This window comes from Eschrichtius robustus, chromosome 17 (genome assembly GCF_028021215.1).
Source record: "Eschrichtius robustus isolate mEscRob2 chromosome 17, mEscRob2.pri, whole genome shotgun sequence".
Taxonomy (NCBI): Eukaryota; Metazoa; Chordata; class Mammalia; order Artiodactyla; family Eschrichtiidae; genus Eschrichtius; species Eschrichtius robustus.
This window is the reverse complement of record NC_090840.1, coordinates 12845389-12872199: the sequence shown is the minus strand read 5'-3', so window position 1 is coordinate 12872199 and position 26811 is coordinate 12845389. Positions and strand designations below refer to the sequence as shown.

General features: G+C 36.7%; 1 protein-coding gene across 10 annotated transcripts in view; it reads right to left on the bottom strand.

The window, feature by feature from the left end:
- Positions 1-2127: 2127 nt before the first annotated feature.
- The window catches only part of SGK3 (serum/glucocorticoid regulated kinase family member 3), a 147544-nt gene continuing 122860 nt past the window's right edge, over positions 2128-26811 (bottom strand). For 8 of the 10 annotated variants that reach the window (XM_068525765.1, XM_068525772.1, XM_068525764.1 and 5 more), the window contains 11 exons: positions 26103-26152; positions 23715-23772; positions 19692-19775; positions 19454-19585; positions 15577-15689; positions 15447-15483; positions 13300-13386; positions 11327-11422; positions 9252-9407; positions 6184-6273; positions 2128-2467 (listed from right to left, as the gene is read on the bottom strand). In XM_068525765.1, the coding sequence (XP_068381866.1) occupies positions 2297-2467; positions 6184-6273; positions 9252-9407; positions 11327-11422; positions 13300-13386; positions 15447-15483; positions 15577-15689; positions 19454-19585; positions 19692-19775; positions 23715-23772; positions 26103-26152 (1074 nt within the window). In that variant the 3' untranslated portion in view covers positions 2128-2296. Of the gene's footprint in view, positions 2468-2520; positions 2674-6183; positions 6274-9251; positions 9408-11326; positions 11423-13299; positions 13387-15446; positions 15484-15576; positions 15690-19453; positions 19586-19691; positions 19776-23714; positions 23773-26102; positions 26153-26811 lie in introns of those variants that run through there. The other 2 variants (XM_068525770.1, XM_068525769.1) reach the window with 2 other exon arrangements.

The window sequence follows — 26811 nt, the reverse complement described above, 5'->3', positions numbered from 1 at the left end:
ATAAACTTGAAACTTGGAAGAGATTTTGTTCCCTGAATATTAAACATGTCGGCCTATGATAATCTAGAAATTTCTATGTATGCCCAAATATTCAGTTAAAATTTTATACTTCTCCCCCTTACATATACGAATAATTATTGTTTGTAATGACTATTGTAAGCATCACCAATTTTAATTTAAAATAATGGCAGGGGGCTTCCCTGGTGGCGCAGTGGTTAAGAATCCACCTGCCAATGCAGAGGACACGGGTTCCAGCCGTGGTCCAGGAAGATCCCACATGCTGTGGAGCAACTAAGCCTGTGCGCCACAACTAAGCCTGCGCTCTAGAGCCCACGAGCCACAACTACTGAGCCCGTGTGCCACAACTACTGAAGCCCACGTGCCTAGAGCCCATGCTCCGCAACAAGAGAAGCCACCACAATGAGAAGCCCGTGCACCGCAACGAAGAGTAGCCTCCACTCGATGGAATTAGAGAAAGCCCGCGCGCAGCAACAAAGACCCAACGCAGCCAAAAATAAATAAATAAATAAATAAATTTTAAAAAATAAAAAATAAACAAGATAAAATAATGGCAGGCATTAGATGATCATTAATCTTTTTGCTAGTTTTTATTATACTATATAAGATTTGTATTTCTTGTGATCTGAGAAACATCAATATTCTATTTAAAATTTATTCTTAAAAATATACAATATTGCACTTTAATTTTTGGCAGTTTAATTAAGGAACGGCTGAGTAAAAAAAAATCATACAAGAAACTACAGTTTTTGTTTTATAATAAGCAAAGAGCTTTGTATAAAAGCAGAACTTACTTACAGTAGTGCCAAATAAACCAAATATTTACAGTGTCGCTATTAAAAGTCTTACCTCTAAAGGAAGATTCAGTGTATTGGATGCAAATATTACTAATCTAACAAAAGTACACTCTGCCTCCCCCTCTTCTGCTGAACAATTTTACGCTAAAGGGTATTCGTGTGAAAAGTTTTTGTACTTTCTTTCTCAAGAGAACACACATGGAAAGTATGCTTGTTCCTGAAGCATCAAAACTGCGTCACTAAACTCTTTCACAGTTTCCTACAAGACCTGAAAAATCTCTAAACTAAGAATCAGAATCCCAAGGTAAGCATGAGTTTTAGTTTTTCTGTAGATATTCTTTTTTACAATTACAAGTATACAAGTTAGTTGGTTTTTAGTATGATTTTAAGGTCAGCTTCCTGTACTTTTTCTAAGATACATAAGATACTGACTATGCATCTGCCTAAATTACTTTTAACTTTTGTTACATTGTAGTAAAACTGTATACGTTTATACTGACCCATAACTTGCTATTCTACTTTTTAATTCCCAATTAGGTAAATACTCTAGACAGTGCAGTATTTTTTACTTATCAGCCAATTAGGAAGATAGTTTTGAAAAGCTATTTGCAAAAGCAAATACCAAGATTTAGACCTACTTAACAATATATTAAATATTCAAAAGACCAAAAAGAACATAAATAGAATGTATTGGTAATATAAATACATGACACAGAGACATTCATTTTTGGCACCGCCTCAAAAAAAAATCCAGCAGTACTTTATTTCCCTTCAGAGCTTTGGGAATACTTAAAATTTCTAACTATTAAACTTTTACTTTTCCTCCAGAGGAAAAATAATTCACAAATTTGAACTGGTATTTCAAAAGCACAGGATTTCCTTTTGTTACTTCTTAATTTGATCTGCAGAATGAACAGTTACTCAAAGCGTTAGCTAGCAGCCAATGAGTTAACTATGCTTTTATATTTTAATCCTACCAAGAAATGATTATGTCAAACAGTGATTCATTATGGAAAGATATGGTTTCTTCTTAAACAACCATGTACCAATTGCATAGTTGTGATCTGAGAACTCAAAGTAGAGAGCTATGAAGGCATTAATGTATGTTAACTGAACTGAAACAGACTGTTAAAAAACAGTCTATCTTGGGTAGATGTTAGCATAAACCTAGAGGGAAAAAAAACCAGTCATTAGCAAAAAAGTTTTCTTTAAAAATAGGTTAATGCTAAGAACAGTAGCTTTTAAAATTTCTGTTTAAAAATAAGCTTAATAAACAAGAATACAAATTTTAATTCAAAACTTAGTTCTCTGAAATGCCCTATTTTCTCGCATACAGCAGAAAATACATTTTTCATAGTTTTTAACATTACATGTAAAAATGAGGCACTAGTTAAACATATTTGAATATATTCACACAAACAGGAGTTTCCATCTCATCTGTAGGCTTATATTTGCTCAATGGATTCTTGATGGCAGACTGCTCACAAAAATAAGTCTTCTGAAGGAGGTGCGTAAGAGAAACCAACAAAAGCGTCGTCAGCCTCCAGTACGCTGGCGTTCACTATGGAATAGTCAGAAGACACACACACGGAATATGGAACTGTTTCTTCTGTAAACGCTGCATCAAAGTTCCTGATATCATCTGGTCCTGCCTAAAACGTCAAAAAGCATACTATTACTCACCTTACCTTTTTTCCCCTTACTTCAGTCCCTCATTAAAGCCCCTTCATGAATTTGTCTATTTTTTCCTGGCAAGTTTAGATGTCTTCCTACTCCATCAGTGTCTTTGAAACATTTCCTGCTCTTCCCTTCACGACTCTCATTATTCAGCTTCTTCTTACAGTTAGGGCTCTCGTTGCTGGGTGGGGGGAGGAAAGATAAGGGTGAGGAAGGCTAGCGTGACAGGGTCCTCGCCTATGTTAATTTTAATCTTGGGTCTGGCAACTGACGCACTTTCTCTCTACCCATCACCACCTCTAAATTTAGAAAAGGGGCTCAGGGAGGTTTTCAGGAGAAAATTTTGCATCTCCACTTCCATAAAATGCCTGCCCATCCAGTTTCTCAATTCTGGGGAAGTTGAAGCCTTTTGATGAAGAAATGAAGGGACAGTAAGTAAAATTATGAAAGGTGACTCTTGTGCTACAGAGGTCATTCACTGAGCATTCGGCTGTGACACCCTTAGCTCTAGAGACCTAAAGGGACTGGAACCTGGGAAGTGAAGCATAGTGGCTACTTAGGCTCGAAGGTAGCGGTCAATCTTCCTTCACGAATCTGATACAAGCTAATGGACTCTCCCCTTCCAATTTATTTACAGATTAAAACTGGGATACAGATTCAGGTGATTTACTCTTAAAGCCCATCTCTGAAGCTCTAGGTTATCTCTATTCTAAGAGGAAGGGAATCCTTAAAATGTTCAAGTCATCAAGTCTAACCGAGGTAAACAGGTTCAGAGCACATATATAAGCCAAGTACACAGTTAGCCTGGTGGTCTACAAACAGCAGAGCAGAGACCAGGGAAATTCAGGATGCTAGATTCTTCCATATGAGAAATTCCCCAACAGAGGAGAAAGAATGCTAGAAATTATACTCATGTATATATAAAAAAGTCATGAGGACTTCCCTGGTGGCACAGTGGTTAAGAATCCGCCTGCCAATGCAGGGGACGCAGGTTCAATCCATGCTCCGCGAAGATCCTACATGCTGCAGAGCAACTAAGCCCGTGCGCCACAACTACTGAAAGCCTGCGCACCCTAGAGCCCACGTGCCGCAACTGCTGAGCCCACAAGCCACAACTACTGAGGCCTGTGCACTCTAGGGCCCACGTGCCACAACTACTGAGCCCACGTGTCACAACTACTGAAGCCTGCATGCCTAGAGCCTGTGCTCTGCAACAAGAGAAGCCACCGCAATGAGAAGCCCGCACACCGCAATGAGAAGTAGCCCCCGCTCGCTGCAACTAGAGAAAGCCCGTGCACAGCAACGAAGACCCAACGCAGCCAAAAAAAAAAAAAGTCATCAAATTCTCATTTATAACCTTAGAAGCAAGGGCACTGGAACAAGACTAAGGTTTGAATTCTGGCTGTGAAATTTGTTAGCTGTAATTTTTTATATAAACTACCCTATCTCTGTGAGCTTGTTTCCTCTTCTGTAAAATAAGAATACTGCCATCTACCTGTTAAGTTTACTGTGAGGACTGGATGCGTTAATACATAAAATTCCCAAAATTTGACACGTAGAAGGTGCTTAATAAATGATAAAAAACGTTCCTTCACTGGACTTTATAAACATTCTGTGAACGCCCTGATGGCTCCTGGCCAGTACTGAGGGGGATAAAACTGTACGGCTTACGTTAAGAGTGAGAGAAGACTCTCTCCTCAAAGCACCTGAGCTCGAATTCTAGGTCTGCAATTTTAACTTTAAACTTTCGGCAAGTTATTTAACCTTTTCTGTGCCTAAGTTAACTCATCTGTATTATGTGGAAAACAACGGTACTATTTCGTAGGATTGCTGCCAGGCTTAAGTAGAAGGATACAAGTACTGAGGGCAGTGTAGGAGCTAATTTTTTGATCTTTGTTTATCTGTTAGATGAGATATGGCAACACGTTAGGGTTTTATCTTGCATTCCTTAAATGTCAGTGAGTTAGAACATCTTTTCATATATTTAAAAAACCATCTGCACTTATTTTTCTGTAATTGAATATTTTGTGTCTTTTGTCCATGTTTCTACTGGTCGTTGGTCTTTCTTCTCAATGACTTATAAGAATGCTTTATATGTTAGGGAAATTTCTCCCAGTTTCTTATTTGCAGTGTTTTTTTCATGCAGACATTTCTAAATTTTATGTGGTCAAATTTATCAGTTTTTTCCTCTTACAGCTTCTCGGTTGCAGGTCTTGCTTTAAAGTTTAACTAGTTATAGACCAGCAGGGATCCAAACGTGGAGGTGCCTGACTCCTCTGAAGTCAACACTGTTCCATTTTCAGTGTTGCTTAGAAGGGGCCCTAATGCTTTAATGAGCTGATGACACGTTCATCTGAGGATAACTAAACAGTTAAGACTTTCAACATAAAGGAGAAAATACAATAATTCTTAAAGGCCCTGGGTTCCTACTGCAAATTCTAGAAATTAGGACAGAAATTATTGCCAATGGAGTCACTTCTGAAACAGTCACTTCTGGATGAGCTACATGAAATAAATCAGTCTACAAATATTGTTACATTTATAGTGTACAATATCACATCTATTAGCTGCTGATTGCAGCTATCAGCAATGTACTGAAACTGACCTTGAATGAAATCTGAGTACACTAAATAATACTTTCCTGAAGTGATTTTCTTATCCTGCTCTAATTTTCCAAAAAAAAGTGTTTCACGAGCTTCACAGCAACACCAAAAAACTTTAAATAAAAGAAAAACAAATTCAGCTATGATCCTGCAATCTCAAATCAGTCTTGATTTATATTCTCTTCCCGTCCTTACCTGTTACTTTTACTGCTGTAATCTTATGTCACAAAAATGATAATTACCATGTTTTCATTTAACATTATAAGGATTTTCCAAACATCTACTCATTTTATATTTATTATCATTATTATCATTTACTTAACAAGAAAAGGCAATAGAGAGTAAGAAAGCATAGAAAAAATAATGACCTTGGGATCAGACACATCTGAATCTCAGGTCTGCTACTTTTAACCAGCTACGTGACATCTCTGAGTTTTCATTTCTTCATTTATAAAACATGTACAATAAGAATAGTAATAGCAGTAACTTGGTAGCTTATTTGAGGCATAAATTACATGTTGTAATGCATAAAAAGTATATATGCCTACATATAGGAAACTATCATTGGTAACATCATTACTGGCCTTCTGATGATTTATTAATAATCTCCCTATCATTATATATTTATTTCCAAACATTTCAACATTGTTAATCCTTTAAGTAAAATGTTTCCATCCGTAGATTTAACAAGTCAAACATTATTTGACTTTTTTTATATCAATCTAGAAAAAAATTGTGCGTTAGTGTTATTTAAAATGTCTGTTGGTTTATAGGTATGAAAATGATACCTCACAGTTACTTTAATTTGCATTTTTTTAAACGTGTTGGGCTTTCTTACACATGCTCTTAGGAAGCACTTCACAATTACTGTTCTGGAAGATATTCTGCTCAATCTAATGTAACTATAATCTTATGGGTCATCTTGAAGTTATCAGTTGTACTAGACACCCTGAGTGACATGTTTCATAAGTATTAGGTACTGATTCAATTTGATTCAGGTTAGATTTTGAGATCTATTCCTACAATTACGATGAGCTACAGTTCTATATTTCACTATTTTAGAAAGAAAGATTTGGATGTAAACATACCACATTAGGATTAAACGGTGGTGGAATCTTCTTTTGTACAAGATCAGTCCAGCTGAGTGATTCAAAAAAAGGATGATTCTGAATTTCAAGCTAGAATAGTAAAAAGAAACAGATTTTTTACTAATGCTGAAGAATATATTAAGTACTCACTGAAGAATTTTATGAAACCGAACCATTTCTACTTTGTCCCTCAAAAGCTCTTTTTAGGTACATGTTTATGTTATTCAATTTGGCCAAATGGTGTAGTGAAAAGACTCCCAGAGCAGACGTGGGAGAGTTACTCAGAATGACGGACTTAAGTTACATCCACTTCACAGTCATTGTTTCCTCACAGGTACAAGTGGGGTTAACCTTTCTGCCCTAGGTATTTCATAGGTTGTTTCAAGAATCAGTGGAAAATATGGAAATAAAAGTCGTATGAAAAGAATAAAGCACTACATAGGTACAAAGAATTATTATTATTACTGAAAGGGGAGGTAAAGATGTTAAATGAGAGTTTTTTACACAGTGGGGCAGGGGTAAAATCAAGGTGACAAGCTCTACTACCAAAAATGATTCCACTCTGGGTTGCTAATGTCAGAAGTCGGCACAGTATTGATTCTAGTTTTTCTTCCTACAAGGAGCCGTGAGAGTGTATAAAAAGTAGGATCCAACCTAGTTTGATGGGTTTAAAAAGACTTCTCAGAGAAAGTGGTATCTGACCAGAGTTCTGGAAGATAAGTAAAAAGTAGGCAGACAAAAAAGAATGAGGGGAGAACATTCCAAGCAGAATACAAAGGGCCTGAGACAGCAAAGAGCTTAGTTTGGTCAAGAAAATGAGAGCCCCATATGGCTGCGGTATAGGAAAGGATTGGGATTGTCACACAAAGAGGATCTTAAGAGGTAAATGGGCTCATCACACTGGGTCTATGCTAGGAATTTTGGATTTTATTCTAGGGTCATGGGACTCCATCAAGGAGTTTTAGGAAGGGGAATGTCACAAATGTGGGGTTTTTTTGTTTGTTTGCTTTTTAAGACGACTCTGACTAATGGGGGAATGGACTGGGGAGTCATGATCAGAAAAAGGAAGACAGCTACTATCGTGGCCAAACAGAAGATGACAATGCTAGGAAAAGAGTGGTAGCAGTGGGAGTAGAGAGAGGTGTCTGGATACGGGAAAGATCTAGGAGGCAAATATACTAGGGTCTGGCTGTTTGCTGAATACGGAAGAAAGGAAGAGAGAAGAGTCAGGAATGACTCTCAGATTTCTGGCCCGAAGAGCACAGAAGGAAGACAGCAGGCGTTCTATTCTGAACACGCTGAACTCTCCAGAATCCACGTGGTGGTGCTGAACAGGCAGGTATTCTTTGAGTTAGAGCTCACTAGAGAGGTCTGGACTGAAGATACAAATGTGAGATGAAGACACAACCAAAGCCATAGGGCCAACTGAGATTGTCCAGGAAGAGAGAGCAACAGAAGAAACAAGGGTCTGGGGCCAACCATAAGGAACTACAACACTTAAAAGTCAGGGTGAAGAGGAGGAGCTTACAGAAGAGAGTCTGCAGGAGGGCCCAGAAATACCGAGGAAAGCACGAGATGAGTGTGTGCTCTTGCAGAAGCCTAGGAGAGGGCTGGAGGTTTAAATGCTGCTAAGACTGCAATCTGAGGAACAGAAGTACTCAACAATTCTAGCAGCTACTGTGGGGTAGACTGAGAAGTGAGAAGAGATTGGAAAAGGGAGAATGAATATAGAAACTTTCAACTTGGTTTTCAAGTCGAAAACTTTCAAACTTTTCCCTTGGCTATGAAGGGAGAAAGAGACAGTATTGGAGGATCCAGGACAAAAGAGAGCAGTTATCTGTGCGGAAAAAAGCATGCACAGGGTTCCTTGAAAGGGGTCAGGATCCAGTAAAGGCAGAAACTGACCTTTTCCACTATACTAGGAAGAAGGAAACAATTGGGGCAGGTGCATGTAGGTCTGCAAATTGACAGCAGGAAGCTGAGTGAGTTCTGCTCTGCTGATTCTATTTTCCCTATAAAATATCAATAGAAGGCAAGAGCATCTGCTAAAAGTGAAGAAGAAAAGGAATCTGGAAATTTGGAGAGAAGGTCTAAAATAGTTAATACAGAGAGTAGGAGCATAAACTGGAGAAGCACTGAGGAGACTAATGACTAGACTTCCCAGCACTTCCAATATTCCCAGCTGTGCAACTGTCATCAGCACTGTTCAGCAGCCCAGGGGTGACAGCTGGATTCATCTAGGGTTGCAATTTCTGCCAGTGAATTCAACAAAAGGACCAAGAGACAAGGAGGTATGAAGCATTAGCAAGATTGCCCTGAAACAACGGACTCTGGAGTCCAAGCTAGAGAGAAAACTGGACAGAGCTACCTGCTGCACTGGGGAGTGCAGGAGGGGAAAAGCAGCAGCAGACGAGTTTATTATTCACAGCTCAAGTTCAAGACTGGTAAAGAGCCCCCAAAAACTCCTGAGAAATTTTACTGAATTTAAAAGTTCATGTTCCTCAGTAGTTCATGAATTAACTAACGTAACACTGGTAACGGCACTAGCAATTAAATTACCCTGATTTGAAGTAAAAAAAAAAAAAGCAAACCTGCAGATCCCATAATTATTTCAAGGAGGTGTCCCATTTAAATTCTCAGGAAAAAAAGTGATTTAATGATAGTTCAAGCAAAAGGTATTACCTCATGCAGTCAGGAGGCACTTAAATTCTTGTTAAACAAAATGATCTAAAAGTTTAGGCAATCAAAAAATGCATGCCACACATTTTTTTTAGAAGGGGGAGGAAATTCTAATAAATAATAGGGTATGAAAGCTGGATATGGGGGATGAAAAGGACAGGATCAAATTGTTATGAAGATCAAATGACAAAAATGCTTGTACAGGAGCTTTAAACACTGTACAGTTCTACATAAACACTGGTGAAAATTGTTGGAACAAGCATGCTTCTTTTTCATGGTGCTATTCTTTAAGAGCTGCATTCATCCCATTAAGTACCACATAAAATAAGGATTTATCTTCAAATTATAAATAAGCTTAATAAAGAGGATACTGGGAAAGATGTACATACGAAGTCTTCTTTGGCACCGAGTCGGTTTTGCCTGTCTTTTTCTAGGAGTTCTTCCAGAATTGACCAGGCTGTAAGGCTCACTCCTGGCCTCAAACTTAGGGGCTTGTGAAGAATATTGTCATACATTTCAGCAACATCTCGGCAATAAAAAGGAGGCTGGTGAGGGGAGGGGGAGAGGAGAAAGTTAGTACTAATTGAATTATGCACAGATGGGGTTAAAATAGTTAGATTTGGCCTTGATGTACAAAGAGCAGTCTGGCTGCACAAGTACAGAAAAGCACAGGCCTCTTTGGGCATATGAACATCTACAGTGTGGCCTTCCATGTGAAGAGATTTTAAAACCCAGCGTGCTATAGAGCTTAATATATGTTCACTAAATGAATTAGGGTCAGTTTGTTCAATAACACCTGCAGAGAGGTGTAAATTGTATAAAAGTTGCAATAGGATCTGCTTTAAAGAAAACCACTACCAACTTCATCATTAGGCATAATGATAGAGTTACTGGAAATAGAGATTCAACACAGATCAAACAAATAACTTCTTGAGACTTGGGAATAAACTAATTTAAAAAGATTTCTAGTGGAGATGGAGACCTAACTTGTGGCAGTGACAGTGTCCTGCAGAATTAAAATTCTACTCTCACAGCTTAAAGACCTGAGGTACAGCTCCAACATGAGAATTAGCCAGTTAATTTTTGAGTTACAAGTTTAAAGTAAAAATAATTTTTAAAGTTAAGGGAGTTACAGGCTTGTTATTTTTTTCTTTTGTATAGGAAGGAAAAACTTCATTTTTTAAAATCTAATTTTATTTTTAAATTGTTAATATAAGTCTCATTAATGAAGTATGTGTTTCAAATGTTCCCTTTTGAATCAATTACATTCTATATGCAATGATAATATTTTATACTTTCAAAGTCCTCTAAAGAAATACAAAGGATTTGGAAATATCAGGCTGACGAATACCCAACACTTAAAGAAAGTAAGGTATAAAGTGGTTATCAGGTCTTCTAAGTCACCAGCATAACCAGAAAACTAGATCTTTTAACAAGCAGATCATGGTCAAGGGCAAAGAAGAGACAGCATTGGCTGTCATTAGGAATCTATCATTCAAAGTTAGCAACATGAGACAAAAGATGCTCTAAAACATACCTCAGGGACTGAATTTCACTGAGATTGCCCCCATTTTCAGGGCAAACACACACACACATACACACACAGAGCAAAACAAAAAAGCCAAGACCAGCTCAAGTCTCAGCGGATGGCGGATTTAGCTTAGAGGGAGCAGCAGTGTGGGCGATGAGAGCCTGGTCACCATCCTGAGGCTGCTGGCCACTCACGGGCCCACAAAGGGAACCTAAAAACTATTCTGAATGTTTAAAAAAGCCTAAAGAAAAACATGCATTATTCCTGCAAGGATATGTAAGCTAATTAAAGTGCCTAAATTGTCTGCTTTTGGTTGGAATGATATTAACTCAATGTAGTAAAACAATTTGACTCGTTAATCAGAAGCTCTGGCTAATTGTGTCTTTAATTAATAAGAACTGGGGAAACGGATTACACAGCAAACATCACTTTTTTCCAATGAAATATTTAAGACATGATGTTTATGATAAAGGGAATAAAGGGTTCCCAGTAATTAAAAAAAGCAGAGCACCAGTATACTTATTAAATCCTATAAAAACAAAATACGAGGCAAAACCAAAAGGTATTATTATCTTCTGAGAAATAAAATCTTTTTCTTTCCATCTTTTTGAAATTAGGCAGAATGACTGGAGCAAACTGAATGAAAGTGGGTAATTTTAATGTTACAACTAGGTGTCTATATCTTAAAAATGTAGTGGGATGAGAACATTTGAAGTAGTGATTAGTATGATAGAGAAATAATTATAAAAAATTAGTAAGAAAACAAAAAGTTTTTCTTTTTTGTGCATATCCCTAATGTGGTTTTGGATTCATTTAACCAGGTTACTACTGTTCTGTTAGTGTTATCTAAGTGTCCACGAGATTATTGAAAGAGAGAAAACTGAAATCACTTATAACATATTAGAATTGTAATGACAGAGTAGAAATACATACCAATCCATACAGCATTTCATACAGAACAGCACCAAGGCACCACCAATCTACAGTATTGTCATAGGGCTGTTTTCTGATTACTTCAGGTGCTAGGTACTATAGAAAAGATTAAATATTAGAGCAACTCAATAAACAGTTGAAGACAAAATCTAGGAATAATTGAGAAATTTAATAAATTTTAGGTGTAATATCACACTAAATTAAACATGTTATCTAGATTTTCAGTTGGCTGGGTATTTTCATTCTATACCAGGGGTTCCTGGGTGGTGCTACTCTTCAGAATCAATTGGGGTAATTTTCAAAGTACACATATTCAAGCATTTCTCCCCAGGAACTGTGATGTAGTTAAGACAAATAGAGGACAACAAATGTACAAACTGTAATACTAAGCAGGCAAAGTAGGTATTTCTTTTGGGGGGGAAGCGGGGGGAGTCTTGCACAAAATTAATTTTAGAAATTCTTCTGGCCATTATTCATAATTGATTCTCCTGAAGAAAGAATTTTTAGTGTGGCAATTACAATTCATTTTTTTCTTTTTATTGAAAGAAAAAAGAATAAATTGCATTCTTATTTAAGAATTACAATAGCAATTCTTTAACATATTATTTAGAAAAGTTGCCTAAGTTATTATATGGCTATTTACATTTCAAATTGTAAAAAATTTAAACATCATGATTTCACACATATAAGATGGTAAATTTGAATTTTAGATTCCAAAATATACATTTCCTCTTCCCACATGAAATATATATAAGGAAATACATTCCTAAGCTTTTTTATGTGATCCAAAGAAATGGCAACATTTTAAAAAGGGTTTAATAATTTCTGATCATATTTAGGTTTAGATGACCAAAAAAACTTCTATTTCCCTTCTAAAAATTATAGGACTTAAAGATTTTGTTAACTATTAAATGACTATACATCCACGAAAAATGTTTCTTCATACATAAACCAAAATAGAATTATTACAAATATATACAAGAGCTAGGGTTAGATTAGAGAGAAAAAGGAAGAAAAAATACATTTCAAAGTAAATAGTTGTACTTATACTTTGTTTCTCATCTTGATTAGAAATCTGATGTGAGCTATTTTATCACACATTTTTAACATGATATTTGCAATTACTCCACAATCTTAATTACTCTTAATTAATTGCAATTAAGATCACAATTAATATTTTAAAATTAGAACACTTTAAACTAAACGTATGTATGTGTAAAGTTAGAATAACAAGGCTTTCACATAAATTTTAAGGATTATTATTACTGTCTCAAATAGAAAGATACATTTTCTGCTAGTTAAAATGATTAGAGAATAGGATGTTCTGGTTAATAAATTCTGATTTGTAATTTTTTCCCCCATATCCACTGCTTTATCTTCTTCCATTAAACAATTTTTATTATAAAATATTTTAACCATACAAAAAGTATAAAAATATAATAGAAACCAACAGTGCTGCCACCCAAATAAAGGCAATGTTAACATTTTGCCATATTTGCTTTAGCTTATTTCTTTTAAAAAACAGCTTTATTACGATATTCGCATACCATGCCATTCACCCATTTAAAGTATGCAATTCAGTGGCTGTTAATATATTCACAGAGTTGTCCCAACATGACCTCAATTAATTTTTGGACATTTTCATTACTGATTCATGATTTTTTTTTTTTTTTTAAGAATTAGAAATGTAATCAAATGTTTGAAGAAATCTAAGGTAAACTTTTAACATTAAAAACAAGTAAGCATAATTTATCTTTGTTGGGTTATCTCTGGTATCTCAAAATCACAGTTAAAAAAATATCAACTATCAATAAACTTCAAATGTTCAGAAGGGATGCTTATCAGATATTTCCAGCTGGCTGGAAGCTGAAAATATTTTTACTCTACTTTTCTGATTTCAAATTTTATATATACAATTTGTGATTCATTTTTGCATTTTATACATGGGTACATGAATGAGACATATTTCTTACCTCTGGTGTCCCACAAAATGTTGTTGTGGTGTCAGAAATAGCAATTCCTTCTTTACAAAGCCCAAAATCTGTTAAGACAACATGTCCCTGACAAATACAGGGGCAGTAAGATAAAAGAATGCATGGACATAATTGACACATTAAAACTATTGGATTTTGAAATAATCATAGATTAAAAGGAAATTGCAAAAACAGTAGAGTTCCATGTCCCCTTCCCCCAGCTTCCCCCAATGCTGACATCTTATATAACTGTAGTAGTGTCAAAATCAGGAAACTGACATTGGTATAATACTGATAACTAGACTGCCAACTTTATTCAGTTTTTGCTATTTTACATGCACGCATTTGTGTGTGTGTGTGTGTAGCCCTATGCAATAGAGATGTATAGATTCGTGTAACTACCACCACAATCAGACAGAGAACGTCCATTATCCCAAAGGAACAAAGGAACTCTCTCATGCTACCCCTTTATCTTTGAACTCCCCTATTCCCTCAGTCCCTGTCCCCTTGCAACCACTAATCTGTTCTCCATCTCTATAGTTTTGACTTTTCGAGAATGTTATCTAATGGAATCGTGCAGTGTGGAACCTCTGAGGTGGACTCTTTTCCACTAAGCATAACAACAACAAAAATCATGAACTAGTAAATGGAACATAATGAAACTTAAAAGCTTTTGCACAGGGCTTCCCTGGTGGCGCAGTGGTTGAGAATCTGCCTGCCAATGCAGGGGACACGGGTTCAAGCCCTGGTCTGGGAAGATCCCACATGCCACGGAGCAACTGGGCCCGTGAGCCACAATTACTGAGCCTGCGCGTCTGGAGCCTGTGCTCCGCAAGAAGAGAGGCTGCGATAGTGAGAGGCCCGCGCACCGTGATGAAGAGTGGCCCCCGCTTGCCACAACTAGAGAAAGCCCTCGCACAGAAACGAAGACCCAACACAGCCATTAATTAATTAATTAATTTTAAAAAAAGCGCTTTTGCACAGCAAAGGAAACCATAAACAAGATGAAAAGACAACCCTCAGAATGGGAGAAAATATTTGCAAACGAAGCAACTGACAAAGGATTAACCTCCAAAATATACAAGCACCTCACGCAGCTCAATGTCAAAAAAATAAACAACTCAATCCAAAAATGGGCAGAAGACCTAAACAGACATTTCTCCAAAGAAGATATAGATTGCCAACAAACACATGAAAGGATGCTTGACATCACTAATCATTAGAGAAATGCAAATCAAAACTACAATGAGGTATCACCTCACACCTGTCAGAATGGCCATCATCAAAAAGTCTACAAACAATAAATGCTGGAGAGGGTGTGGAGAAAAGGGAACCCTCTTGCACTGTTGGTGGGAATGTAAATTGATACAGCCACTATGGAGAACAGTATGGAGGTTCCTTAAAAAACTAAAAATAGAACTACCATACGACCCAGCAATCCCACTACTGGGCATATACCCTGAGAAAACCATAATTCAAAAAGAGTCATGTACCACAATGTTCACTGCAGCACTATTTACAACAGCCAGGACATGGAAGCAACCTGAGTGTCCACTGACAGATGAATGGATAAAGAAGACGTGGCACATATATACAATGGAATATTACTCAGCCATAAAAAGAAATGAAATTCAGTTATTTGTAGTGAGGTGGTTGGACCTAGAGTCTGTCATGGAGAGTGAAGTAAGTCCAAAAGAGGAAAACAAATACCATATGCTAACACATACATATGGAATCTAAAAAAAAAAAAAAAGGTTCTGAAGAACCTAGGGGCAGGACAGGAATAAAGACGCAGACGTAGAGACCGGACTTGAGGACACGGGGAGGGGGAAGGGTAAGCTGGGACGAAGTGAGAGAGTGGCATGGACATATACACACTACCAAATGTAGAATGGATGGCTGGTGGGAAGCAGCTGCATAGCACAGGGAGATCAGCTTGGTGCTTTGTGACCACCTAGAGGGGTGGGATAGGGAGGGTGGGAGGGAGACGCAAGAGGGAGGGGATATTGGGATATGGGGATATGTATAGCTGATTCATTTTGTTATACAGCAGAAGCTAACGCACCACTGTAGAGCAATTATACTCCAATAAAGATGTTGAAAAAAAAAAATCATGAACTAGTAGATTTTTAAAAGACAATACTTACTACTGAATCCAAAAGAATATTTTCTGGTTTCAAGTCTCTATCGAATTAAAAGGAAAGAAAAGGAAAACTGAATATGAACTGAAATAAAATAATAAAAAGACATTTTAGAAGTGAAATTTTAAAAATTTACCTGTACACTATTTTGATGGAGTGCAAATAACCCAATGCACTGGCAATTTCAGCAGCATAAAACCTAGCTCTGTGTTCAGGAAAGGACCGTTCTCTTTGTAAGTGAAAAAACAGCTGTAAAATTGAAAAAAAAAAAGAATATTAAGATCATTCACACATAAAGTGAAACAAATATATTCTAATACAAAAACAGGATTTTTGTTACTTTTAACGTGAGATAAAAATTCACCAAAGCACAGAACCGTGACTCCCCCTTGCCTATGTCTCCCCTCCACCCAGCAATCATGCTCTCTTCAACCATAAATCTTTCCCTATCCGTGCTTACTGCTCGCTCGTCTCCCATTTACCCCTCAACCGTCAGTGTGGCAGTATCCTCACACCACTCCAGGCAACCTCCCCGGAAAAGATTATTAATGGAGACCAACGATTTTGATACTGCCATGTAATTATCTTACTGGACCGTTTTTGACTGTTCTTTCATTTGAAAAAACCGAACGCTATTTAGAGGTCGGAAACTAGTGGCTGGAAGATCAAATCTAACCCACAGATATAATTTGTTTGAACCAAAGAATGTTTTCAGAAAAATCTAAAATAATTGGTAACATTTAAAAACTGGGAAATTTTTTTTTTGGTTAAGATTTATAGTTTTGGCTTCTTCTGGGGTAAAAAAAAGAGGTGGGGGGAGCTCTGCACCATTAAGCCTAAATTCAATATGGTAGCAACTGGCTGGAGCTCACTGGCAGCTGGACTCTCCAGTTCATTTCTTACACTTCCTAATTCTTAATGTATTTCTCACAACCTGTCCTCTAGTCATCAGGTTACCTGCCTAGGCAAAGTTTGCTCTAGGTCCTTACTCTAAGTCTTTGGGCTTCTAAAACAACAATCTCTCGTTGGGGGCTTTCTTCTACCTTGGACAGTTCGATCTCCACTCCTTTCTGGGCCCTTATGCTGCAGGGATTGACAAGTTTTCTGTCCTAGGTTTCTCCACTGTTATTCTTTCTCTGGATACCCTCCCAGGCAACTTAACCCATTCCAATGATTTTAACCACCACCTCTATGTTTATGTCTCTCGTGTGGACAGCCCTCTGCTTGGAGCTTCTACTGCAAAAATCTGCTGCCTGCTGCTCTTTCTTGAATATTTAACAAGCCAACAAATTCAATTTGTCTAACCCAGAGCCCCTGGTCTTCTCTTACAGACTTACTGCCACTGCTGTATTGTCTCATTTAATGATATCACTTTCTACCCAGCCCTCTAAGCCATGGGAGGCAGCAAGGTAAAATGGAAATAGATTTTCAAACTGAAAAGCTAGCTGATCAGCCTTGGGTTCAAATCCTAGTTCTCCTCTTTTTGTGTGTAATTCATTTAACTTCTTTGATTTTCAAAGATTGTCCCCAATTTTTTCTTAGCCTCTTCTGAAAGGTGATGGTGAAGATCAGTTACAATAGATCCTGACAGAGTAGATAAATGGGGCTGACCTGGGATTCACCTCTACTGCTCCTTTACCCTTAGTCCCTATATCCAAACAATGAATAAATTCTTCTGTTTTTATCTCTTATTTATTTATGGAATACTCCCACCTTTTAACCATTACCACTGCTTTTATTAGCTGCAGCTTACTCTATTGTAATACTTTATTTATTGATCTTCTGATCACATCTGCTAATACACTACTACTGATGAAAATTACCCCAAATGAAAATCTGATCATTCACTAATAACAGCTAACAACCACTGCTTACTAAATCAAAGGTACTATGCTAAAGACTATATGCTTGTGTTATTCAATCCACCCACCTATTTTGAAGTAAGAATTGATGAGGAAGCTGAGAATCAGAAAGGCTTGTTTATATGCCCAGTATCATAAAACTTACTTGTTTATACTCTACCTGACTCCAAAACAGATCTGAAGTAGTATACAAAAATAAATATCACATGTCAAGGTTAAAATGCAAATATGAACGTTGGGGGGAAAATAACAGTAATAATAGGAAACACATAATGAAATCACACTCCTCTTGCCTCTGTCCTTTCTCATCTTTATTCCCCTTCTACCTGTTGCCCCATTCAACCCCTGCACCTTAACATTCTCTTTATTTCCCCCATTATCTCAGTCAACTCTATCTTTTAGAAGACAAGCCTACTTCTTTCCACCTTTGCCATCCAGTTTATGAGCAGTCACTGTGTAATAAGGGCTCAGAAGCAAAGTCCTAAAACAGCATTGACAAACTACAGACAAGCAGGAAACGTGCAGCTAGTATCCCACCTGCAGTTAGATTTCTGCACGACATTTCTTAAGGTGGTACTTAAGAATGGGCTTTGCAGTTGGGATGTCCAGGTTAAATCCGGGGCCTGACAAGTACTAGAGCATGGTGACACTGAGAAAGTTACTTAACCTCTCTGAGCCTTAATTTCCTTACCTATAAAATGAGTATAAGAGTGTTTATCTCAAAGAGTTGTGATGATAAACTGATATAACACAAGTAAAATAATTACAAAGTGCCAGGCCCTCAGTAAATTCTCGTTATATGTTAGCACTCACCGCATACAAATAAAACAACACCTTCAAGGTGGGAACAATGTGGGGTCGTCCACATTCCTGAATCAGGTTGCATGGGGGATTCATAATCCCACTTCTGAGGAGTCTTAAGGCATATTTGTCATATATGTAAGAGGCTGAATAATGATTCTTTTTATGACCGTCCCCAAAATGATCTAGGTATGTCTGATCTTTCAGGTTTGCAGAATATAAATTGGTCTTCTGTGTAGTTCCTTTATTCTACAGATAAGTGTACTATAGTAAGGTTGAAATACACTTCTCTTCTCTCTTTGCTCTGGGATAAGGGATGGAAGATCCTTTTGTAAAGATATGATAACATTTACCAGTTAAAATAATTTTTAGAGACATTTACAGGTCAGAGATCAAACAAATTAGAAAAGTATGAGGATTAAGAAGCAGAGGAACAGGGGGTGGTCAGCTGCATCGATCCTGGAATCAGACTGAGCTCAATTCCTGGCTCCATACTTACTAACCCCCATGGCTTGATCAAGTTACTTAGCTTCTCTGTACCTCAGTTTCTTTGTCTTATGCAACACAATTGTTGTGAAGATAAAATAATATATATAAAGAGCCAGAGTGCTGGGCACATAAGGATGCTCAATACATGTTAACTACTGCTGGAATTATTATCTTAACAGCAGCATTTCCCAAAATGTATTTCAATATCCCTCTGATTCAGAGTTTTGGGGAATATTATTAATAGACTTGGTTCAAACAAAAAATGGGACTGTGTGGTAAAAAAAAAAATTTTTTTTAATAAATCCAGGCTTTCAGGCATAATTTCTCAAAGTCTTTAACATGCTGAAACACTGTAAATACCACGAAGCACACTGTTAATCACCAAGGGGATATAACAGGAAACATTTTCCAAACTGGCTTCACCACAGAACCCTTTATTACAGGATCATCTCATCTGATTAATAGTTTGCACATTTTGGAAAATGACAGGCTAGAGTAATATTTATATGCAACTATTGAAATGATAATTACCAAAAATTACAAATCAAGTTTCATTCTAATGTTTCAGTATATATTCTTGCTACATAGCTCAGTGACAAAACTACCCATGAAGTCTGTAGCTTCGTATCAAGGTTCTTTTATGAACCTTCCCACCTACACCATAAGCTGCTTAGGAAAAGAGCTTTATGTCTCACTTCTCCACATCCTGCATTGTGCTGATTAGCCAGTGCTTTAAATACTGCTGCTACTCAACAAATAGCTGTTTATGCTGGGCTTTGCTTCCAAAACTGATAAGAGAAACTTGAACTCTACTGTTTTTCTAAACATTATCAATACTAGAAAACTAATTATAAAACTCACCTCCCCTCCATTAATAAAATCCAGAACAAAATAAAGCTTTTCAGTTGTTTGGAAAGAATAATGTAATCCAACCAAAAATGGATGTTTCACATTTTTCAAGAGCACATTACGTTCAGCCATAATGTGTTTTTGCTGTTAAAAAAAAAAAAAGTAAAAAATCAGCTTGTATTATACACCAGAAAACAATTCTGTTAACTGAGAAAATGGGTTTAGGAGAAACAAAGCTATTTTATTTTACCTCTTTTCTGTTGAGAACTATCTTTTTCTGTAACACTTTGACAGCATAAAATTTTCCATCCAGTTTCCGTTTTACAAGAAGAACCTGTTATAGTTAAAGATTGTACCTACTATTAGAAATTTCAATGTTTTGATAGGAACAGTTCACTTATCAGTAAGTCAATACTTAAATTTTATAAAAATAAAGTCCACAAAGGACCTAGATAATGTGGTGTTTTTATTTTGAAAATTGAAAATTACTTAATTTATTTCTCCAATTCCACTTTTCCTTAGATATTTTAATAAAACCAAAAAATGTTGATGATTTAAATGGCCAGGCATCATTTCTTTGTCACTTAATGTGCTAATGTTTGAGACTTTTACTAAATTTAAGTGTCAAAATCTATACTGCTTGAGAACTCTGTGTGTGTGTGTGTGTGTGTGTGTGTGCACGCGCGTGCGCACGTGCCAGCCCTGAGTCCTGAAGAGTGTCTTTAGAAAATACTGAGGCTATAAATTTCATGTTTACATAAAAAAAGGAGAGGAAAATGGTTTCTAGGTGATCAAAATGCATTTTTGTTTTAACATTTGGGTTTCTCTTACAGGTTTCAAATTTAGAAGCACTCAGAACAAGAAGCACCATGTATAGCTGACATTCTATAATGGGCTGGGGTGCATGCAGACACTTCATGGATTTGAAGAAACTTAGAAGATCTTGCCCCAGAAAAAAAGGCAGACATACTCAAAGTTTTACAAACAAATTTTAAGGGATTCAAGACACCCTACAAGTTGTGTAACTATTAGATGATATATTCTAAAACTTTTTGAGATGATCTGCCACTAGTGACAAAGCTGGGCATTACTTTTGAGTACATCTGTGGTCTTCCTCGATAAAACCTGTAACCACACTCTAATCATGAGAAAAACACCAGGCAAATTCCAAAAGAGGGACACAATATACCTAACCAGTGCTTCTCAAAACCATCAAGGCCCTCAGCAACAAGGAAAGTCTGAGAAACTGTCATAGCCAAGAGGAGCCTAAGGAGACATGACAACTAAATGTAATGTGGTGTCCTGAATGGGACAAAAAAAAGGACATTAGGTAAAAACCAAGGAAGTCTGCATAAATGATGGGCTTTAGTTCATAATGGATCAATATTGGCTCACTGATTGGAACAAATGTACCATACTAACGTAAGATGTTACTAAATAGAGCAAACTGATGGTTTGGAAATTCTCTGAACTTTCTCTTTACTCGATTTTTTTTTTTTTTTTGGTAAATCTAAAATGGTTCTAAAAAATAAAGTCTATCAATTAAAATGTTTGTTATTCATAAAAAAGGAGTCAAAACATCTTCAGGGTGAAAATGTCCTGAGTTCAATTGTTGGCATCTTTCTCATTTCTCAGGCTTTTGTTCTTTACAATATTTGACTCTGTTGAATGTTCCTTCCTTCCTACATTTTTTCTTTTCTCAACAGCTCCCCACCCCCCTGAACTTCACTTCTCTACTTTGATTGGTTCATCTTCAAGTATATTCTAAGAAAATAATTCAAAGAATGTGGCCATTAGGAGGTACACTGAAGGGTAGACATTTTTTCAGCAGATTGGTAGATTTGGAAAATAGACAGGTGGTTAAGAAACAGATGGGCAAATGGAAAGTGGAACCAATAACACCCTTTGCAGAAAAGCTTAGAATAAATATGAGATTTCCATTATTTATTTTACTTTATCATGTATATTTTTCTATTTTTCAAATACATTGTGAATCTGTATTTCTGCTTGCTTTTCCTTCTTTTCTGTATTCTGCTTTTGTTTTATTGTACTTTGTTGGTTTCCAACCATTTTGCAAGATTTAAAATTTTTGTTAAACATAACACGTATATAGAAAAACTCGTAAACATTACAGCTTGATAAATTACAAAATGGACACATTATGTAACCACTTCCAGGTTAAAAAAACAAACACACACTGTCAGTAGCCTGAAGCCTCCCATTTGCCCTATTCCAGAAACTATCCATCCCTGTTCTTCCTCAAAGGTAACCACTATTTCCATTTGCAATAACACATGTTAGGTTTTGCCTGTTTTTGAATTTTATGTAATTAGAGTCACATAGACAAAGTGGTCTCTGCCTGACTTCTTTCACTCTAAATTATGTAATGTGCGTTCACGTTGTGGCATGCAGCACAGTCTTCATATTTTCATTACTGTGCAGAGTACTGCATTCCACAGACATACCACACACAATTTATCCACTCTCTCACTGACATTTAGATTATGAACAATGATGCTTATGAACATTCTGGCACACGCCTTTCCTAGCGCATAGGTGCATGAATTACTGGTGGCTACATAGCTTGGAGGAGAACCAATGTGTCACAGGTAATGCATATATTCAGCTTCAATATTTAACACCAGTTTTCACAGCATAAAAAATGGAACATACAGGAACAAATCGAATTAAAGATGTGTCAAAATTCTACACAGAACGGTATAAAACACTGAGAAAAGTTAAAGATGAATTAAATTCACAAAGGGATATGCCATGGTGACGGACTGAAAGACTTGATATTGTTAAGATGACAATTCTCCCCAAATTGATCTACAGATTCAATGCGATCCCAATCAAAATCCAACAGAATCTTATGGAACTTGACATGATAATTCTAAAATTTAATATTGATATGCAAAGAGCTAAGAACAGTCTCTTGAAGAGGAACAAGGAGGGGAAGACTCGTTCTGTTGGATATCAAGCTACATTTTCAAGACAATGTGGTACTCGTGCAAGGATACACAAATAGATTAATGAAACAAAATATAAAATCTAGAAACAGAAATATAAAACAAAATCTAGAAACAGATCCACGCATATAGACACTGGATATATGATGAAGTCTACCATGCAGAGCAGTAGGGAAAGAACAGCCTTTTCAATAAACTGCGTGGGATCAGTTGAACATCCATAGGGAAAAAAATGAACTGCGACCCTACACCTCATATTATAAGCAAGAACCAATTACTAGTAGACTCTAGATCTAAACATGAAGTTTCCAAAACATTAATGCTTTTTGTTTTTAACAACAGACTATCTCTAACATTCCAACAGACTGTGAGCAATCTGAGAGCAAGATCTATTTCGAACTTTCTATTGCTTATGTTAGCACAATGCCCAGCATGTAGCAGGTGGCAAATATATATTTGCTGAATTAATGAACACACATGGGTGTAATTTTATGGTCGCAGTTTCTGGTCTCTAGGGAACTCAGAAAAAAAAACTACATCTAGATACCGAAAGCTATGAATACAGCACACTATAATTAAACACGTACATATTTATTTTTACTACAGATTGAAGTATAATGCAAAAAAGAACTTAAATATATGTGATGATTCTGACAACTCCATCTATGATGCTTCTGCCCTTACGGGTTCTTCTTGCTTGGTATGGCCACGCTGTCAAGCTACGTGCTTCATCTGACATTCACTGCATGAAGAGAGACAGGGTCCTCAAACCTCCCTTTCCTTCTCCAACTGCTATTTACACAGCTGCTCACTGTTGTCTTTCCGGCCTCAACTTAAATAGCACCTCTTCAAAGAAGCCACCCTTGACCAATTCATCTAAATAGGGATTTTCCTCCCACTGACTATTTTCCTCTGTCTCTTGACTCTAGTCTTCATTTCCTTCATAGCTCCATTGCTACATGTAATTATTTACTTGACTGCATACTTTTAATTGACTATTTCCCCCACTAGGTTGTAAGCATCACAAAGGTATTAACCTTGTTATTTTTGTTCAGTACTATCTAACTAGGCCCCAGAATAGTGCTTGCCACATAGGAGCTCAACAAAATACTTGTTCAACAAATAAATTTTGGGTTAGAATTTGAGTAGATGCTTAGTATCCTGAATTATTCTGTCAGTACTTGAAGGTAGAGAAAGCATCTTAATTCCATAGCCTGCATACCAACAAGCCCCGTGGTCTTGCATATATAAAGCATACATTCCTTAAGTACTTACTTACTGAATGAAAAAATAAACACTCTTACCTTGCCAAAGCTGCCTTTTCCAATAACTTTTAAGAAATCAAAGTCTGTTGGTTTAGCACTGAAATAAATGAACAATGACAAGAATTAGCCTCCTAGAAATGGAAAGATGTTAACTTTTCAACATTTTTTAGCACCTCACTCTTTAATAGGTAAATCTTGGGTACACTTCAGCATGATAACTCCAGCTTTCACAGTGGTAGTATCTCATCTTTAATATAAAATAGGTAATAATGAACAGTAATAATATCTACTTTCTGATAAGACATTTTATAATTTTATTTAAGCCTTGTTAAGTTTGGCTTAAGAAGGAGTTCAATAATAGTCTCTGGGAGAAAAATATCTTTCTTTCTATCTATCTATCTATCTATCTATCTATCTATCTATCTATCTATCTATCTATCATCTCTCTATCGTTTTGAACTCAGTGTAGCAAACCACTTTTATTAACCATAAACCTCACCAATGCTCTTAATGAGGAAACTGAGTAACTATATAAATTAGTGATACATTGCAAGGACTAAGTAGTCTGGTAATTATTCTGAAAAGGAAGTTACTAGCTGGAATACCTAGTAAAGTCACTAAGAAAATTTTCTGATGGAGAAAAAAGTCATCACAGTGTTTTACATACATACCACTTGTATGTTAAAGATAAAAGAACTCTCTACTTATTCTCTTAGATGGTAATGTAGAAAAGCCAGGAGTCCAGAAGGCAGAAGGTTATTTATTTTCACCCCAGGTAAAAACAGCATTGGCTGTATATAGGCAAAAGCACGTGGCTGCAGAAAGATGAACTTAAGCAGCCAGAAGAGCTGTTTTCTTTAACGTGGTATGAATTCCTAAGTTGTACTAGGGAGAGTGAAATGACTCCATTTAGATTTTAAATGTCCTTCAATTCATTATTGAAAGAAATAGTCAATTCAAACATAAAGAGTAACACCAGGCCTGGGTTAATAATAACAGGTCAAGATTAGGGAGATAAATACTTAACTAAGCTTAGATGTTTCTCTTCTTCAAGAACCTGCTCTTTGGACTAGTTATTTTGTTCTTTAATGATATGCTGAAATACTGAAATAATTTTTTGAACGAACGTAATATAGTGAAAAAACATGCAAATCCCTCAAACAGTAAACACGCCAACCGAGGCCATACCCAAGGCCCCACTGTTAACTGTTGGTGATGAACCCTAATTGAAAGCAAACTTCCATTTTGTGCTGCCTGACAAGCTCAATGCAATGATGATAGAAAAGATGCTGAAAACCAAATTTCCTCTTTCAGTTACCGTCCCGTTTCTTTGCTGTCCTTTGCAGCAAACCCATCAAGTAAGTTGTCTAAACTCACTGTCGATACCTCCTGTCCCCTCCTGAACACTTTCCTGTCAGTCTTCTACCCACCGCACCACTGAAACTGCTCACAGAGGTCACCAATGACTTATCAGTGGTCCATTCTCAATCTTCATCTTACCTGCCCCATCAGCAACATCAACAGAGTTATTTACTCCCTTTCTTCACCTGCTTTTGTGACACCACATTCCTGGTTTTCCTACCTTACTAATTATTCTTTCTTTAGTCTCCTTTACCATTTCTCCTGTCTATACTCATATTCTAAGTGGACCAAAAGGGTAAGGGGAAGCACAGTGTCCTGTGATAAAAGATAGAATACTTTAGAATTAATCCAATAAGGCTATAAGGATAATTACAAGTAAGGATAGCCACACTAAACTCCTCTTCCAACCCACAGCAGTTATCACTCATCTGTCAGGGCACTCCTCAAACTGAGCCAAGAAGTAGCCTTGGACTCCTTCTTTGTATTCCAGTGAATTGCTGGAGTCGACACTTAAGATGAAGTCTACATGTGTCACTCCTGGTGTTCCTCAAAATGTTTCCCCTCTGCTCAAGTAAATGTGGGACTATGGGAGAAACTGGATAAAGAAAATTTAATAGCCTTACACATGCTAATTTCCATCAAGACTCCTCTGGAACAAGCTGGCTAACAACTAGGGTTGTAGTTGTGACACTGAGCACCAAGAGGATATCAATTTGGCCTCCACGGATGCTTTTGCCAGAGTACTTCCCAGGTACCTCCCAGGACTTATGGTCCCCTGGAAAATATGGTCTACTGATCTTACACACACACATGCCAGGAAAGTAACAGTGGCAAAATAGCCCAACACAATCAACAATCTGTGGATTAAAAACTCCTCAGAGCTCTACTAAAACAAGGAGAAGCTAGAGCAGTAAATTAGGCAAGCATACGACAGTACTATATTCACTGTAACTACAGTTCTATTTCACAGGCTTCCAGTTAAACTGGTATAATTATGTACATCTGCACATTTGCAAAAAATCTTCCTCAAATCCAGTGAGATTGTTTGAAACAAATTAAACCTACTGAGGATTTCCAGATGGTCCCAGGTTAATGTTCTGTGAGGTAGAGTGTAGCTGTTGGGATGGAAAAAAAAAAAAAAAAAAAAAATTTAACATTCTTACTGGAGCGTCAGAAGTTATCGGTTAATGGGTATTTTTGAAATAAAATACACATAACCCGTACCACAGATATTTGCCATGTTAAAGAAACCTAAAGCCCTAATGCTTAATAAATGTACAGACTTTTGGAAAGATACACAATCAATATAAACATAATCATTTTAATGATAAATTTCAAGAGCAGCTGTAAGGAAAAAGGTAAGGCAGAAATCAAGGTCAAAGTTGGCAAATGAATGAAGTAAACTGGGGAAAGCTCTTTGGAAGAGCTGGGCATTGAAACCACAACTGAAGAGGAATCATTTTTTACATTAAAAAAAAGTGGTTAAAAATAGCTTTTGTTTTTAAATTTTCAAATATTTTTAATAAAGCTATTATTAAAGATAGGAAGTGAAAGTATGATGACGATTAAGACTGCAAATGCTGGATTAAAGTTTTAATTTGAGAGGAAGTAAACTTATTTCTAAAGCAAATACATAAAACCAGGAGTGCTTTTCTTCCTAATTCCACCATTGTGATAGTATCAAATTTTTAGATAGGCTTTTCTCTTTACAACAGTTAACAAAGTAAATTTAATCCCTGTTATTAACGTAGAAGCAAATCTTTACTCACCTAGT